General features: G+C 37.5%; 1 protein-coding gene across 1 annotated transcript; it reads left to right on the forward strand.

Moving 5' to 3' along the window:
* Positions 1 to 592: 592 nt before the first annotated feature.
* LOC121174205 (secreted RxLR effector protein 161-like) lies at positions 593 to 1,330 on the forward strand. The gene has a single exon (XM_041012951.1). The coding sequence runs from the start codon at positions 593 to 595 to the stop codon at positions 1,328 to 1,330; it is 738 nt and encodes a 245-aa protein (XP_040868885.1).
* Positions 1,331 to 20,129: the final 18,799 nt, after the last annotated feature.

Here is a 20,129-nt window from a genome sequence, read left to right on the forward strand (position 1 = left end):
ACAATATGGAGTTGATTATGATGAAGTGTTTGCACCGGTTGCCCGCATGGAAACCATTCGTCTTCTTATTTCCTTGGCAGCTCAAATGAAGTGGAGAATTTTTCAGCTTGATGTAAAATCGGCATTTCTAAATGGCTATCTTGAAGAAGATGTCTATGTTGAACAACTAATGGGTTTTGTCATCGAAGGTCAAGAAGGAAAAGTCTTGAAATTGAACAAGGCGTTGTATGGTCTAAAGCAAGCACCGAGGGCATGGAATACTCGCATTGACAAGTACTTCCAAGACAATGGATTTGTTCATTGTCAAAATGAGTATGCTCTTTATGTTACAACTTTTAATAATGGTGATGTCTTATTTATTTATCTTTATGTGGATGACCTTATCTTTACCGGCAATAACCCAAATTTGTTTGAAGACTTCAAGGAGTCCATGTCTCGTGAATTTGATATGACAGATATGGGACTCATGTCATATTACTTGGGAATGGAAGTGAAGCAAACATAGAATGGTATCTTTGTCTCACAAGAAAGTTACACAAAAGAAGTGTTGAAGAAATTTAATATGCTTGATTGCAATCCCGTGAACACACCTATGGAAGGTGGCTTGAAGTTATCAAAGTTTGATGAAGGAGAAAAGGTAGACTCCACGGTCTTCAAGAGTCTTGTGGGGAGTTTAAGGTATCTAACCAATACAAGGCCCGATATTCTATATGCGGTGGGAGTTGTGTGTCGCTTTACGGAGGCTCCTACCTCTCCTCATCTAAAAGCCGCAAAAAGAATTCTTCGTTACTTGAAAGGTACAATTGATTTTGGATTGTTTTATTCTCCCTCCAATAACTATAAGCTTGTGGGATTTTGTGATAGTGATTTTGCCGGAGATGTTGATGATAGAAAAAGTACTACCGGATTTGTATTTTTTATGGGTGATTGTGTTTTTACATGGAGTTCTAAGAAGCAAGGCATTGTAACACTTTCTACTTGTGAAGCCGAGTATGTAGCTGCAACTTCTTGCACATGTCATGCCATTTGGCTAAGAAGATTGTTGGAGGAACTTCAGTTGTTGCAAAAGGAAAGCACAAAGATCTATGTTGATAATAGATCTGCACAAGAGCTTGCAAAGAATCCGGTGTTCCATGAACGAAGTAAGCATATAGATACAAGGTATCATTTCATTAGAGAGTGCATTACAAAGAAAGAAGTAGAATTGACTCATGTGAAAACTCAAGATCAAGTTGCAGATATTTTCACCAAGCCTCTCAAATTTGAAGATTTTCAAAGATTGCGAGCAAGACTTGGTGTGAAGAATTTTTCAATTAAGGGAGGATGTTAGATATTAATTAGAAAAATAATAATAACAAGTTTTATGAGCCTTAAATTGTGGAAGATGAAAGTTGTAAGGTTGTGAGTTACAAAGTCTTGAATAAGCAATTATGTGAGCATTTAGTATTCTTGAATAAGCAAATTATGTGAGTGGTCACTCTATTTTAGTATAAATAGGGGATCATACTCTTGTATTTTGTGTGGCAAATGAAATAAAATCTTCTTCTTCTTCCAACAAATGCTTTCACTTTCTCAAAGAGGCAATGGGTTTCATAAACACAAATAACGCTTGGACGATGTTGACAGATGATACCCTTCGTACAACGATAACCTTGAGCACTAACAGCTCCCTTAACATTCCATGATAATAAACAAATACTGGACTTATCCATGGACACGAGTAGGGGGTTGAGGGCTATCACCCTCATTGTCGAGGTCTTGGGTCAACCTCAGAAGCATCAATCATTTCACTTGGGTGATCCCTATTGGGAACCAGAGCAACCTGGTCAATAGCCATGTCATTTTCTTTGGTGGCAGAACTTGTAGAACCCACTTTGGGAAACTTAAGCATCTTAGCCCTAGGTTCCATTTTCTAGGATAGGCGAAAGGGTTCTGTGCTAGTCTGAAGAGTTGTGGCTGCTACTCCTTTACCCTTGGTGGAGCCGTTAATGAAATTTCCTTTAGCGGGGGTTAAGGGAGTGTTCGAATGTGGTTCCTTGATGATAACAACAATATTATCCTTCCTTGGTCATTTTCGCTCAGGCTCCTTCGCATAATTATTGTGTTTTTAACAAAGTCAATAACTGCCAATGATGAGAGGACCCTATCCCATTTGACTATCCCTTGATTGGTTGAAATTGGGTTCTTGCCATTGCCTTTCTTTTTACATTAAATTGTTAACCACTCACCATGCATATCTACATTGATAGGATTTGATCTCGCAAAATCCGTATGAGATACAAAAGTGGTTGTTTTTGGCTTCTGCCACCGCCAGCCTTGCATTAGAGTTTGCAGCCATCGTCTCCACTTGAGGTTTGTGAGTGCACTCCCTACTCCGATGACCATAATGGCCATAGGAGGTGCAAACTCTCGTACTCAACATAGTACTAGTGCCCCTCCTGATATTTATCCTGCCAACTACCGATTTGTTAAGGTTAACCTCAACGTAGACCCTGGCAAAACGTCTATATTCCGCATTCAAGGTATTCAGGTCCACCTTAATGGGTTTGCCAAACACTAAAGCCAAACCCATCAAAAAACTCTCATCATAGTACACCATGTTTAAGCTCAGAAAACGAACCCATACAAGCATGCTATCGATGGTGTGTACCTCCGTAATGAACTCCGACAATCATGTCTTCACGATTAAGTAATGGTTGAACAACAACCACAGACCACCACTCATGGCTATCTTCCATTGAGTCAAACTTCACCATAAAGTATCCATGCCCTACGTCTCATAGGTCAAAGTCTTGTTACTGATAGTAATTTTGGGTCATATATATATATATATATATATATATATATATATATATATATTACATAATTGAATGAGTTAGGGTCATTATTTTATTAGCCAAAATATTAAAGTGGTCTAATTAATATAAAATTATGGATAAGGGTATATATGTTATGAAAGGCTAATTGTGTAGATACCATTAGTGATATTATAATTTGATGAGGGACAAAATTATAATTATCAAATTTGGGGTAACCGATGGCAGTTACCAATACAAGAGGTTATGATTCTCATTTGTAGAGAGAAGTGACAAGAACGTACAAATTATCCCCATCAGAAGAGAAAAAATCAAAGAAGAACATAAATCTCTCTACATTTGGAAGATCATAAAACCAATCTTGATCTTCATCAACCTTTCATCATCTCATTATGGCTAATGTAGGTATGCTTTCGCATCATGATTGTGAGTATATTTCTCTTTACATGGATAGAAAGCATGTTAGGATTGATGATCGACTGTTAGAATCAAATTAGGTTGATTGATTGAATCCCTACAAATTGGTATCAGAGCCACCCATACTTGATTCATGTAAGATTTTGGAAATTTTATTTATTCAGGCTGCTGGCATATTCTAAATTTTAAGATGAATTTAGATATTTTACATATTGTTGCTTGATCTTACCTTTTACTAAAGTGTAACTTCCAACAATATTTAAATGCACCGATCATTTAAAGGTTACAATGCACCATTAATATATATATATATATATATATATATATATATATATATATATATATATATATTTATATATATATATATAACTTTGTGTTTATTCTTACTTTTAGAGGTCGCTGCAGTAAATTAAAATAACAATCATGGGCTTCTAAAATTTAAAATAAATAAATAAAGTTAACATAATTTACTCTAGAAATGTTTTATTTTTGGATTTGGTGCATCAATGTTCAAAATTTAGCTACAATATATCATTTTAATTGTTTAGTATTTAAATGAACTAATTGAATCAAGATACCACCAAAGTGGCGTCTCTTGTGTAGATTGTTCATAAAAAATGTTAACGTGTGTGATTATTTATATGAGTGGTGATTGACCCAAAGGAAAGTTATCATTTAACTAATTTACATACACACCTGTTATGTTAAACGTATGATAATTATGAGGTTTTGCATGTGAATGATAAATCACATCAAAAGATGAGTTTACTATTTGATATGCTTTTATTATCAATGTTTGAACATTACAACAAGGATTTCACTAGCAATTAATATCACTGTCCAAAGACTTGATATTAACGGTGTACTGGATATCTTGAGATGGGTTATACCATTATTTAAATGCATTGAAGACTGTTCTATGAGCTTATTGTATTATTTGTTTTGATCTTTCATGGTATTGCTTCTATATCTGCTAATCTGAATTCAGTTCCAAATCCTAATGGTACAAATTTTAAGGACTGGAAAGAGAACATGCAAATTGTTCTTGGTTGCATGGATCTAGACCTTGCATTAAGGATTGAGAAACCCACTTCTCCTACGGATTCCAGTACCTATGAACAGAGGAAACTTCATGATAAGTGGGATCACTCAAATCGCATGAGTCTTAAGATCATTAGGCGTGACATTCCTAAGGTCTTTAGGGGTACTGTTTAAGATGATATAACTAGTGTCAAAGAATTCCTTGCTGAAATTGAAAAGCGTTTTGCAAAAAGCGATAAGGCAAAAACAAGTACTCTTCTTTAGAACTTAATTTCCATGAAGTATCAAGGCAGAGGAAATGTCAGGGGATACATTATGGGAATGTCAAATATTGCTTCAAAATTAAGGGCACTAAAGCTTGAGCTATCAAAAGACTTGCTTATTCATTTAGTGCTAATTTTTCTACCTTCACAGTTTAGTCATTTTAAGATCTCTTATAACTGTCAAAAGGAGAAATGATCTCTTAATGAGCTCATTTCATACTGTGTGCAAGAAGAGGAAAGGTTGAAGCAAGAAAGGACTGAAACTGCTCATGTTATAAGTACCTCTAAAGACAAGGGCAAAAGAAAAAAGAACTGAGGAGCCCAAGAATGAAGCTGCTAAGGTCCAACACAAAAGAAACAAAATTAAGGTGACAATTGTTTCTTTTGCAGTAAGCTTCGACATGTAAAGAAGAAATGTACCAAATATCATGATTGACATGTAAAGAAAGGTATGTTTCTTACTTTGGTTTGTTCTGAGGTCAATTTAGCTTCAGTACCTAGAAACACTTGGTGGTTAGATTCTGGTGCCACTACTAACATCAGTGTTTCAATGCAAGGTTGCCTAAGCTACCGGAAGCTAATAGATTCTGAAAGATGGATATATGGTGGATATGGTAAATCGGTAGAGGTGGAAGCTATAAGGCATTTTAGATTATTATTATGTATTGGTTTTTATTTGGATTTGAAAGACACTTTTGTTGTACCTTCATTTAGACAAGATTTGGTTTCAGTTTCTTATTTGGACAAATTGGGTTATTTGTGTTCATTTGGAAACAATGTGTTTAGGTTGCCTTTTAATTCGGATATTGTTGGAACTGGTTCACTCTTGGTTTATGATAATCTATATTTACTTTATATTGTAGCTTCCTATGGTGAATCCTTTAATGCAAAATTACGTGGTACTAAGCGTAGAATTGATAATACAAACTCAGGAGCATTATGGCATAAGTGCTTAGGTCACATTTCTAAGAACAAAATTAAACGACTTATGTCAAACAGAATCTTGGATTCCATTGATTTCACAAGCTTTGATGTTTGTGTTGAATGCATTAAAGGTAAATAGACCAAAAGAAAGAAATTGGGTGCATATAGAGCTACAAACGTCTTGGAATTGATACATACGGACATTTGTGGGCCATTTCATACACCTTCATGGAATGGTCAACAATATTTTACATCACTCATAGACGATTACTCCAGATATGCATATATGCTTCTTATACATGAAAAGTCACAATCTCTAGATGTGTTCAAAACATTTAAAGTTGAAGTTGAAAATCAACTCAATAAAAGAATCATGAGTGTCAGATCTGACCATAGTGATGAATTATATGGCAGATATGACAGTTCAGGTGAACATCGTCCGAGGCCTTTTGCCAGCTACTTAGAGGAATATGGAATCGTCCCACAATACACCATGTCGGGGTCACTTGGCATGAACAGTGTGACTGAAAGACGAAACATAACTCTTAAGGATATGATAAGAAGCATGATTTGTCATTCTAACTTACCAGAGTCACTCTAGGGAGAGACACTAAAGATTGCAGCTTACATTCTAAATAGAATGTCAACCAAGGCAGTTGCCAAAACACCTTATGAGCTTTGGGTTGGGCGAAAGCCTAGTCTGAAACATTTTCATGTATAGGGATGTCCAGCTGAGGCAAGGCCTTATAAGTCAAATGAAAGGAAATTGGACTCCTGAACAGTGAACAACTACTTTATTGGTTATTCTAAAAGATCCAGGGGCTATAAATTTTATGATCCCAAATTAAAGACAATTTTTGAGACGAGAATTGCCACATTCTTTTAGGATATTGAGTTTGGGGGGGGGGGGAGAATAAGGTTAGAGACTTTGTCTTAGAGGAAGAATCAGTAACAATTCCAGAACCGATTCATACAGTTGTTTTTGATAAAGCAAATTCAAAACCTCTACAAGATATTATTATTGAATCTCTCACTCAAGATAATTTGGTCATTCATGAAGAACAAACTCAAGATCCTCAAGAACCTATGCTTCATGAGCCAGTACCTTTGTTGAGATCTACAAGAGAAAGGAGAAGTGTTATTCCAGATGATTATGTGGTATTTCTCCAGGAACACGAGAAAAATTATGGTATGATGGAAGATGACCCAGTCATGATGCAAGACAACAAGATTTGGGAACTTGTCCCATTGACAGAAGATGTGAAACCCATTGGTTGCAAATGGATATTTAAGACCAAGCAGGATTCCAAAGGTAATGTGGAGAGGTATAAGGCTCGTCTTCTGGCAAAGGGCTATACCCAAAAGGAAGGGATTGACTTTAAAGAGACTTTCTCTCCAGTTTCTTCGAAAGACTCTTTTAGGATAATCGTGGCTCTTGTTGCACATTATGATTTAGAGCTTCATCAAATGGATGTCAAGACGACATTTCTCAATGGCCACATTGATGAGACAATTTGTATGGTGCAATTAGAAAACTTTGTGTCAGGAGACCCAAAGAATATGGTTTGCAAATTGACAAAATCCATTTACGGGCTAAAACAGGCATCTCGTCAATGGTACCATAAATTTCATCAAGTAATTCTTTCATTTGGTTTCGAGATGAATCTTGTTGATGATTGTGTGTATCAGAAATTCAGTGGAAGCAAGTACATTTTCCTGGTCTTATATGTTGATGACATACTGCTTGTCACTAATGATATAGGCATGTTGCACGAAACCAAGAAATTTCTATCAAGAAACTTTGAAATGAAAGATCTTGGTGACGCCTCATTTGTATTAGGAATTCAGATACACTGAGATCGATCTCAGGGTATTCTAGGATTATCACAAAGGAGCTATATCGAAAAGGTACTTAAAAGGTTTGGCATGCAGGAATGTAAATCCAGGGATACTCTAGTTGCTAAGGGAGACAAGTTCAGTCTCAAACAAAGCCCAAAAGGAAATTTGGAAATTCAAAAAATGCAGAAGATTCCCTATGCATCAACTATAGGGAGTTTGATGTATGCCCAAGTATGTACGCGTCCGGATATAGCATACATAGTTGGGGTATTAGGTAGATATTTAAGCAATCCAGGAATTGATCATTGGAAAATAGCCAAAAAAGTTATGAGGTATTTGAAGAGAACAAAGTATTATATGCTTACATACAAAAGGTCATATCAGTTGGAGATCACTGGGTATTCTGACTCGGATTTTGCAGGATGCCTAGATAGTTTGAGATCCACTTCAGGTTACATTTTATGTTAGCTAGTGGTGCGATTTCTTGGCGTAGTGCCAAGCAAACCCTTACTACTTCATCCACTATGGCGACAGAATTTGTGGCATGCTATGAGACATTAAATCATGGAATATGGTTGAGAAATTTTGTCACAGGGCTGCAAATTTTGGAAGAAATTGAAAGACCACTTAATTTATATTGTGACAACAAATCAGTTGTATTGTATTCTAACAACAATAGGAGCTCGATCAAGTCAAATCATATTGACATCAAGTTCCTAGTTGTTAAGGAAAGGGTACAGAGTGGACAAATTTCCATAGAACATTTAGGGACAAACTCCATGATAGCAGATCCTCTTACTAAGGGATTTCCACCCAAGGTCTTTCATGAGCATGTTGCTCACATGGGTGTTTTACAATTCGAGGAATCTTTGGTTTAGTGGGAGTTAGTCACTTTTATGTATTTTATGTTCTATATATGTTAGATTTTATGTATGCATACATTGACTTTTAGATATATTTGGTTATATATATGTTTTATTATTCTGTTATTACACTTTGTACGTTAAGGTTATTAGATGATCTCATTGAGGTAAAGTAGGACCAGTTGAAAATAGACGTGTACAGACCATCTTCACGTAATTTTCATGCTACACATTTCATGATGAGTCTATGTCATTTGATTCTGTCAGCATTAGTGATCATTGATGGGTTTAGTTGTGATTGATACCATGAAAACTGCTTTGGTTCTATGTGTGGATGTAATCAATGGACAAGATTTTTGGAATATGCTCAAGGCATGTAATGACAGATTTTGAGCTCATAAAGTTTAACACATTTATAAGGATTGTAAGGATATATATATATATATATATATATATTACATAATTGAATGAGTTAGGGCCATTATTTTATTTGCCAAAATATTAAAGTGGTCTAATCAATATATAAAATTATGTCTAAGGGCATATATGTTATGAAAGGCTAACTGTGTAGATATCAGTAGTGATATTATAATTTGACGAGGGGCTAAATTATAATTATCAAATTTGGGGTAACCAATGACAGTTACCAATACAAGAGGTTATGGTCCCCATTTGTAGAGAGAAGTGACAAGAACATACAGCTTGATTTCCTTTTCTCTTTATCCCCATCAGAAGAGAAATTTTCAGAGAAGAACATAAAGCTCTCTACATTTGGAAGATCATAAAACTAATCTTGATCCTCATCAACCTTTCATCATTCCATTATGGCTAATTCACATACGCTTCGCATTTAGTTTTCATCATGATTTTGAGTATGGGCACAATGGTGTTGAAAACTGATAATTTGGCAATCTCACAAGGAAGAAGAAGAAGGAAAGAAAGATAGCTTTTCTTGTACAGATTCAAAGAAATCAGATTACTATTCTCATACTCAGTTTTTCTGTTTTTTTTAAACAGTACTACAGCAAGCTATATATGGTTATTCTTCTAATTCTGTTCTAACTACCACTAACTAACATACAAGTGATAGAACTAACTAACTAATCATCTGAATTATCTTTTTATCTAACACTCCTCCTTAATTCAGATTTCATTTGAGCTTCTAAGTCCCATCTTTTTCCTCAGATCTTCAAACCTCTCCTTCTTCAAAGGTTTTGTTAAGATATCTGCAAGTTGATCTGCAGATCTGCAAAAATCCAACCTCAATCTTCCATTGTACACTTGATCTCTTAAGTAGTGAAATCTAGTCTCAATGTGCTTGCTCCTTCCATGAGCAACAGGATTCTTTGTAAGGCTTATAGCAGACTTGTTATCTACCATCAACAGCATTCCATTCTCAGATTTTACCTTCAACTCATTAAGCAAAGCTTCTAACCATATTGCTTGACAAGCACTCATGCTAGCAGCTATGTATTCAGCCTCACATGACGATAAGGCCACTACGGATTGCTTCTTTGAACACCAACTGATAGCTGTATTTCCTAGCTGAAACAAATACCTTGTGGTACTCTTTCTATCAGTTTTATCCCCACACCAATCAGCATCTGAAAAGCCAATCATCTCACAGGAACTGCTACTCAAGTTTGTAGGAAACAGCAAACCAAAACCAATAGTCCCTTTCAAGTACCTCAGTAGCCTTTTCACTGCATTCAAATGACCTTGTTGTGGTGCTTTCAAAAATCTACTCACCAAGCCAACTCCATATGCTACATCTGGTCTGGTATTGCATATATACCTCAAGGAGCCAACCATTTGTCTGAACACAGTCTTATCCACCAATTTTTCAAGCCCAGATTGATCCATCACAACACTAGTTTCAACAGGAGTTGAAACTGAGTTGCAGTCAAGCATCTGAAACCTCTTTAGGACATCAATTGTGTATTCACTTTGGTGCATAAAAATTCCAGCCTTTGTCCTCTTGAACTCTATGCCCAGAAAATATGATAATTCTCCAAGATCTGACATTTCGAACTCAGACTTCATCTCTTGCTTGAATGTCGAAATAGCACTGCAATCCTTTCCTGTTATCAGTAAATCATCCACATTTAAACACACTATGAGGATATCTGAAAGACTTTCTCCTTTAACATACACACCATATTCAGTAGTGCATCTCATGAATCCAATTTGCAAGAGAAAGGTGTCTATTCTCTTGTTCCAAGCTCTGGGAGCCTGTTTCAGACCATCCAAGGCCTTATGAAGCTTGTACACCTCTGTTTCTCTACCTTTCATCACAAACCCTGGTGGTTGAGTGACAAAAACTTCTTCTTCTAGTGAGCCATTAAGAAATGCAGATTTTACATCCATTTGGTGTACTTCCCAGCAATTGAAGCTAGCCATTGCTATTACAAGTTTCACTGTTTCCAACCTAGCAACAGGGGCAAATACTTCATCATAAACCAGACCTTGCTTTTGCAAAAATCCCTTTGCAACCAGTCTGGCTTTGAACTTTGTTACTTCTCCTCTAGGATTCAACTTAGTTTTGTAGACCCATTTTACTGCTATGGCTTTCTTTCCTATTAGTAGCTTTGTGAGACTCCATGTCTTGTTTCTCTCAATAGACCTCAACTCTTCTTCCATTGCTTCAACCCAATGTGAGTGCTTCAAAGCTTCTTCCACGCCAATAGGTTCCATCTCAGCAAGTAAGGCCATATGGACAAAGTCACCATCAACTGTAATCGAGGAATCTGGGAATATCTCATAGTCATCCAGCCTTGTAGGGGCTTGTCTATTTCTCTGAAGTCTCGTTGATACTGCTTCATCATGAACAACATTGTCTTCTGTTCCTACATCAGTGTTTAGACCTTCAATTCTGGTTCTCAATTCAGATGTGCCCTGCTTATCACTCCAATTCCAGGATTGACCCTCATCAAACTTCAAATCTCTACTCAACACTAGTTTCTGAGTTTGAGGATTAAAAACCCTGTATGCACCAGTAGAATGGTAGCCGAGAAATATGAGTTTCTCACTCTTGTCATCCAATTTTCTCCTTATTGCGTCTGGAACGTGCTTATAGTAGATAGACCCAAAGATTTTGAGATGGCTCACACTTGGTCTAGTGCCTGACCAGACTTCTTCTAGTGTCTTGTCTTCCAATCTCTTTATTGGACATCTATTCAGCAGATACACAGATGTTGAAACAGCCTTAGCCCAGAATTTCTTTGGCAGGTTCTTTGTCTTTAGCATGCTCCTTGCCATGTTGAGGATGGTTCTATTCCCCCTTTCTGCCGTGCCATTGTGTTGTGGAGTGTAGGGAGCTATAACCTCGTGTTCAATCCCCTCCTTAGTGCAATAGGATTTGAATTCATTTGACATGTATTCTCCTCCACCATCTGATCTTAGCACTTTCAATTTGGACTCACACTATTTTTCGACCAGAGTTTTCCAAATCTAAAAAGTGTCAAACACATCACTCTTCTTCTTAATAGGATAAACCCACACCTTTCTAGTGAGATCATCAATAAAGGTTACAAAAAACCTGTTTCCACCAAGAGACTCCTCCTCAAAAGCACCACACACATCAGTATACACAACTTCAAGTGGTTTAACAGTTTTTGTAGGTATGCTTGAAACAAAAGAATTTCTAGCTTGCTTGCCTATTAGGCATTCATCACATAGCTTCTCAGGAACTCTAATGTTTGGTAGGCCTGTTACTAAACCTTTTCTATTTAGTAGCTCTAAGCTTTTGAAATTTAGATGGCCATACCTCTTGTGCCATAGCCAAGTTTCAATTTCTGTGGTGGACTACATACACTTCTGATCACTAATCTGAATTTCAATTCTAAATGTTCTGTTGGCCGAGAGTGGAGATTTTAGGACACTCTTCTTGTCTTTATCAAAAACTTTCAGCATGTTGTCCTTCATCTCCATTGTATAACCCTTTTCAAGCAATTGTCCAAGGCTGAGTAAATTGCTTTTCATCTTGGGAGCATACAAGACATTTGAGATGCAGGCTTTCTTTCCATCTTTTCTTTGAATCATCACGCTCCCTATCCCTTCTGCTGTAATTGAGCTGTGATCTGCGAATTTCACTATGCTTTTGGAAGTCTCATCAAGTGTTGTGAACCACTCTCTTCTCCCTGACATATGGTTTGAGCAACCAGTGTCTAGGTACCAGAAATTAGCACACTGAAGATCATTTTTTGTGGTAACCATCAGCAAATAATGATCATCTTCTGTATTCTCCTCTTGTGCCAACCTTGCTTCTTCACCTTTCACATGAGAGCCTTTACTGAATCTACAATCAGTTGCAAAATGGCCAAAGTTCCTGCAGTTGTAACACTGCACCTTCTTCTTGTCGACCCATTTCTTTTTCCGTGAGAATTGGCTTCTTGGATTTGACACAGCTTTCTGTGAAGATGATCCAGAATCACCACACTTTGAATCTTCAGTCTTTCTCCACTTCTCATCACGCCACTTTCCTTTGTTCATTTTGGATTTGTCTCCTTTCTTGTCAAAATTTCTGCTTGTTTGAGCTTGTAAGGCTTGATCATTGTGCTTCTCAGGATTCCTTTCTCTTAATCTCTGCTCATGCGCTTCAAGTGAACTTTCTAGTTCTTTAAGCCTGAAGGATGTAAGATCCTTTGATTCTTCAATGGCCACCACAATGTGATCAAACTTTGATGTCAGTGTTCTGAGCACCTTCTCAATCACCAGTTGTTCCTTAATCTGTTCTCCACAACACTTCATCTGATTGGTGAGTGTGAGAATCTTGGTGAAATACTCAGCTACTGATTCAGTCTCCTCCATTGCAAGAAGCTCATACTGTCTTCTCAATGTCTGAAGCTTTACCTTCTTTATCTTTTCTGCACCTTCATAACTCTTAATAAGAATATCCCATGCTTCCTTCGAGGTTGTGGCATTTGCAATTTTCTCAAAGTTGGCATCATTTACACATTGGTGAATTAGGAATAAGGCTTTACAGTCTTTTTTCTTCAAATCTTTGTAGGTAGATCGATGTGCCTTAGTAGCACTGGCATTGGGTTCTTGATACCCGCTCGTGACAATCTCATACACATCTTGAAAACCCAGAAGAGCTTTCATCTGCACATGCCATCGATCAAAATTCTTTTCACCAAGAATTGGGAGATTGTTCATCGAAACTCCATTGCTCGTCATAGCTCAAGGTTCTTCCTCTGCTCGAATTCGTCTTCCTCAAAAGCGTGGATTCACACAGAATCTCCTTCGATTGCTTCAGTCCCAGGTCCCTCCTTTCGCGAGTTGATTCACATAGAAACAGACCCTTCAACCTTGCTCTTGATACCACTATTGAAAACTGATAATTTGACAATCTCACAGGGAAGAAGAAGAAGGAAAGAAAGAGAGCTTTTCTTGTACAGATTCAAAGAAATCATATTACTATTCTCATACTCAATTTTTCTGTTTTTTTTACACAGTACTACAGTAAGCTATATATGGTTATTCTTCTAATTTTGTTATAACTACCACTAACTAACATACAAGTGATAGAACTAACTAACTAATCATCTGAATTATCTTTTTATCTAACAAATGGGATTTCATTCATCTTTATGCAATAATTTCTCTCTACATAGATAGAAAGCATGTGATTAGGATTGATGATCAAACTATGTTGATTGATTGATTCCCTACAGTTGCAACTTCCACAGTGCTTGGAGTATAGACATCATTAGAGGGAAGCCAATGGTTTTCCCCACAATTTGATAATAAAAGCATATGTTGATGGTTCTCAAAGGCTCTTAAAGTAGCTATCATCAACCACAATCTTAGGGAGAAGAGGGTTGTTTTCCTCATATTCAACACACAATAAGTTCTTGGCGAAGAGATCTTGTCTAGCTTTTGGGGCCGATGGAGGTTTGCCCGCTACTTTATCATAAAAGGAAACTTTCGATACGATGATCAGATTTGATGGATCCATTGGGGGGCGGTCACCATGGGTGGGGAGGAGAAAATGAAACATTTTATTTTAACTTATCTCGACTAAAGTTTTATTTTAGTTAATTTTATTTTGACTCTTAAATTTTATATTGAATCTCAATCACGACAGGAAATGCATGAGTCAAAATTCTAATTTTGACAAAAGTAGAAGTTACTTCACTTTATGATGATTTTTTTCATTAAAATTGAGTTTACTAAAATAATTCATCATGTTTTAGCATGATTTTAAAGTCAAATCAATCAAACAAACACTAAAACCAGAGACTTGGTTCATAATTACTTTGGGAGTTGCTAGGTGCACCCAGCAATATTGCTGGTGCACCCAGCAATTTATTGAAAGTACCATTTTGCCCTTTAAAATAAAATTATAAAAAACGCAAATGTAATTTCCGGAAGACTTTTTTTCGAACAGATTCTTCTTCTATCCCGGAACACAGCTTCTTCTTCTCTCCCGGAACAGCTTCTTCTTCTCCCGGAACCTGCTTCTTCTTCTCTTCTCCGTGAAGCTTCTTCTCCACGAGGCGCGCCAAGGCTTTCTTCTTCTTCTCCGCGGACAGGTTAGTTCCCCTTCCCCTTACCCTTAGCTTGTAATGTGCATCACTGTTAGCATAGCAATGGAACCTTAGCATAGCAATGGAACCTTAGGGTAGAAGACGAGAGGGGAGAAGACGAGAGTACGCCGGAAAAAATGGCGGAAAAGGCTGACGGAGAAGTCTTCCGGAAGACCCGTTAGGGGTTCTTCTGGAAGTTCCGGAAGAACATTTTCCGGAAAGTTTCCGGAAGAAGTGTTCTTCCGGAAGTAACCAAACGTCTTCCGGAAGAACACTTCTTCCGGAAGACTCCCGGAAAACCTCTTCCGGGAACTTTCCGAAAGAAGTGGTTCATCCGGAAGAATTCCGGAAGACGCGCTCTTCTGGAAGAACTTTCAAATTTCCGGAAGACCTTTCCGGAAGAACCCCTTCTTCCGGAATGTTTCCGGAAGAACCACTTCTTCCGGAAGTGGTTTTTTTGTGTTTTTTTGTGTTTTTTTTTTATAAATTTTTTTAAACAGAAATTGTTTTTATTTTTTTAAATGAATTATTTTATTTATTTTGGTTATTTTGTTTTTTAGATTTTATGTAAAATGAAGTTTGGGTTTTTGATGTCATATTTTTTTTATAATTTAAATTGTGTATTTTTACTAAATATTAATTTGTAAATTAATTTTTTTTTATAAAAGTAGTTGTGTTTGTTTTTGTTTATTGTTTATTTTTTTAAATTAGTGTTTTTTCTTTAAAAATGAAGTTGTCTATTTTTATAATTAAAGTTGTGTGTTTTGGAAGTTTTATAAAAATACTAATTTTTTATAATTAATTAGTTTATTTTATTATAAATGAAGTATTTTATTTACTAAAAAAATTGTGGATGTTTACTAAATAATTTTTTTACATTAGTTGTTTAATTTTTTTAAAAAATTAAGTTGTGGATGTTTAGTAATGAATTATTTTTATATTAGTTGTGTTTTGTTTTTATAAATGAAGTTGTTTATTTTTTTAAAAAAAAATTAACTTGTGGATGTTTACTAAGTAATTTAGTTGTGTTTTTTTTTAGAAATGAAGTTTCTTATTTTTTTTTTTAAATTAAGAGTTGGATGTTTACTAATTAATTTTTTTTACATTAGTTGTGTTTTTTTTTATAAATGAAGTTGTTTAATTTTTATAAAAAAATTAAGTTTTGCATGTTTATTAATAATTTTTTTTACATTAGTTGTTTTTTTTTATATAAATGAAGTTGTTTAATTTTTTTAAAAAAAATTAGGTCGTGTATGTGTGAAAATAATTTGATTTAAGTTAGTCTTATTTGTTTATAAATAAAGTTGATTTTTTATAAAGAAAATTGTGTATATTTTGACCGAAAAAAATACGTGTTCGACATGATTTACAGATCATGGCCAGAACACGAGGTTTAGGTCGTGCCATAGGTAGAGTTGTAGGCAGAGATAGAGCTGCTGACGAGGATGCTGGCGATGTTCCCGAGAGGCGTAGGCCTACTGCCTCAGCCCGTAGGCTACGCGTTCATCAGATGACTACGGAGGGACGTGATATGGCTGAGGACGTCGCTGACATGACTGATGATGTCCCTGAGCAACCTAGGAGGCACCTGAGATGCGTGCGGACGCACAGGGTGCTGATAGTGGTGAGGGGTCAGATGGTGATGATGCTGCAGAGGGATTCCCTGGTGGTCCACGTGACCCGTCAGTGCTCACATCATTTGCCGAGCATGTTGCACATGCCGTGTGGAGTGGACAGGTATTTTAATTTGTTAATTATTTGTCATTGTTTATTTATTTGTTTATGATTAATTTTTTTTAATAATTGTATAATTTGTACTTCAAATCAGGAACGTCCTGATTTGAAGTTAGTGTCACATGGGAGGAAGGTGACACTGATTGGGAGGCCAGTGCCTGAGATTGAAGGCCTGGTGGCTGCCACAGGATTAAGTCCACTGATAGATTGTTCAGTTATTACTGGCGATCCTGGACTTATATCCGCATTTGTGGAGAGGTGGCACAGTGAGACTAGCACCTTCCACCTTCCTGTAGGAGAGCTGACGATCACATTGGATGATGTGTCGTCCATTCTACATTTGCCCATCACTGGCGCCTTGCACAGTTTCCACGCTCTTTCTACGGAGGAGGCCAGATTCTTGCTCACGGAGTTGCTGGAAGTGTCTGCGGAGGAGGCCAGAGCCGAGACAGCACTCACACGTGGAGCATATGTACGATTAGGATGGGTTCGTGACATTTATGAGACCAGATGTCAGGCCCGGCGGTGGATTGTCGCAGCTCGCGCTTATCTGCTGCACCTTGTCGGTTGCACTCTTTTTGCTAATAAGAGTGCAACATACGTGCATGTGGTCCACCTTGACGCTTTCCGGGACCTCGCTCATAGTGGTGGTTACGCTTGGGGGGTTGCCGCGCTGGTTCATATGTATGACCAGTTAGATGAGGCTTGTAGGACCACCACCCGACAACTTGCGGGGTACTTGACGCTACTTCAGGTAAATTTTGTGTTTATTAATATGTTAGGTTCGATTATGATTTAAACATGTTTTTATGTTATGTTAACCTCAATTATTGTGTAGTGCTGGATCTATGAGCACTTCCCTAGTGTGCATCAGTGCGTGACTGACAATACATACCAGGAGACGTCCCCACGTGCTTCCCGGTGGTTGACGTCGAAGGCGCACATGAAGGGCATCACAGGAGCACCCTACAGGGCACGTTGTGATGGTTTGACCGTCACAGATGTGTCCTGGTTTCCGTACACGGAGCATCGGGGTGTTAGGGCGTTTCAGGAGATTTCATCGTTCCAGGGTCAGCTCAGATGGGGTCCTATGATCGTCACAGTTCGATCGGAGAGGGTGGTACGCCAGTTCGGTTACATCCAGAGCATCCCTCCGCCGCCTGTTAGTGCACGATTGTCACAGGATCAGATAGATGACAGGTGGATGGAGTTTGCGGATCACTTACTACCTGCGGGTCAGCCTTGTCTAGTGCCTGGGCAGGTATCTGCGGATTACATTGAGTGGTTTTTCCGCATATCTCACCCTTTCATGACACCGACCCAGGCAGCTGACCAGCAGAGGGATGCACCAGCTACAGACCCTGAGGACTACATACGGCCCAGCCCCCAGGTTCCAGTGGCATTTGACCCCCCTCCATATGTGGTAAGATTATTTGCGCGTTTAATGTTTTATGAGTTGTTGTTTATTTTGAATTTCATAATAAATGTTTTTACTGACTTTGACAGGATGATTACGAGGGATATGAGGCGATTGCACAGAGGTTGGAGCGTGTGCTCAACCTTAGGATAGTCACTGCAGGCACAGAGTTATATGACATTATGCAGGACTGCCTGACGATCGCGAGAGGGGGACCCAGTACTGATGGGACGGTCAGGGCTCGTCAGAGACGCCGCACGGACCATTGATCATTGTATTTATTTTGTTGTGTTGTAGTTGACATGAATATTTGTAATTATTACAGTTTTTGTTTAATATAGTTGACGTGTTTTGCACAGTTTATTATTTTATAATATAGTTTGTTATTCCAATTGTTTGTGGTCCTTAAGCGAAGTTTACGGTTGTTTTAAATTTATTTTTAAAAAAAGGGAACCTAGAATCATGAGTTTTGTTTGTAAGAATTACATAAAAAATAAAAGTTTTTAAAATGATTAATAATTCATAAGTGAACCCTTTTTCCATGTTCAAGTACCCATGCTTGTAAGAATTACATAAATGAACCCTTTTTCCATGTTTGTAAGAATTACATAAAAAACATAAGTTTTTAGAATCATGAGTTTTGTTTGTAAGAATTACATAAATGAACCCTTTTTCCATGTTCAAGTACCCATGTTTGGGATTTTTTTGCATGGGTGTGTCTGTGCCCTGAGACAATGGAGGGCGGCCATTTCTCAAGTTTGGACGTCAAAGAATCCAAAAAAAATAGTCCCGTTCCCCGGTTCCATCAACTAACACGTCAAAACAAAGCCTCAAAATCCAAAAAAATAGGAAATGAACCCTTTTTCCATGTTCAAGTACCCATGTTTGGGATTTTTTTGCGTGGGTGTGCCTGTGCCCTGAGACAATGGAGGGCGGCCATTTCTCATGTTTGGACGTCAAAGAATCCAAAAAAAATAGTCCTGTTCCCCGGTTCCGTCAACTAACACGTCAAAACAAAGCCTCAAAATCCAAAAAAATAGAAAATGAACCCTTTTTCCATGTTCAAGTACCCATGTTTGGGATTTTTTTGCGTGGGTGTGCCTGTGCCCTGAGACAATGGAGGGTGGCCATTTCTCATGTTTGGACGTCAAAGAATCCAAAAAAAAAATAGTCCTGTTCCCCGGTTCCATCAACTAACACGTCAAAACAAAGCCTCAAAATCCAAAAAAATAGGAAATGAACCCTTTTTCCATGTTCAAGTACCCATGTTTGGGATTTTTTTGCGTGGGTGTGCCTGTGCCCTGAGACAATGGAGGGCGGCCATTTCTCATGTTTGGACGTCAAAGAATCCAAAAAAAAATAGTCTCGTTCCCCGGTTCCGTCAACTAACACGTCAAAACAAAGCCTCAAAATCCAAAAAAATAGGAAATGAACCCTTTTAACAATTTATTTTTTGGACCACTGATCAGCTCATTTATTTCATATTTTATAACCGTATCTGAATACTCAAACCGAGCTGGTTGGCGGAAAAACAATCGTCTTACCGTTTGTGATTCGTGAATTCCAAGAGGGGGAATCCCTTTAGGTGCAACTTGCTTGATTAAATTCTTCAATTCATCGATGGTACATGTTGAAGGAATTTGAAATTTCTTAGGATTTTTTCCTGTGAACGCGCATCCAACAAATTTGTTCTGCGGTGGCATGTTCCATTTCCCGTTGTAATACAGGATCGCGTCATGAGTACGAGGCATAGTGCGTTCAAGTAAGTTTATTATTCCATCTGGTGTTCTTCCAACGGTGCATAATAACTCAATCGAACCAACACAAGAAAATTGATCATTACACATTAACATTGTGTTGACATCGTCATCATTTATCAATTTGATACACTCAAAGCGAATTTGGTTACCTGTATCGGTGAATGGCTTCCGGTAGTGAATTTCATCCAAAAATTGTTTGTCGGATAGCTGAAGGGTATTGTGTATTCTGGTTTTTAGGCTTGCAAAATCACACCTATTTGGTACTCGAATGGGCACCGGAGTTGAAGTTTGGAAGTAAACCCCAGTATCATTGTGAATAATCGATCCATTTGGATAAATGAAAGCCAACCTTGAGTTGACAATCGTCTGACTGCTAGTTTCTCCTAGAAATGCCATAGTTTGTGTATCAGTTGGGAGATTATTTGAAAGCAAGATATTGTGTGATTTAGTAGCCTAGTCTGCCATATATATAGATGGTTGTGACCGAGCCTTTGTTTACAAAAAAATAGACACGCGTAAATGTGT

This window comes from Glycine max, chromosome 2, assembly GCF_000004515.6.
Source record: "Glycine max cultivar Williams 82 chromosome 2, Glycine_max_v4.0, whole genome shotgun sequence".
Taxonomy (NCBI): Eukaryota; Viridiplantae; Streptophyta; class Magnoliopsida; order Fabales; family Fabaceae; genus Glycine; species Glycine max.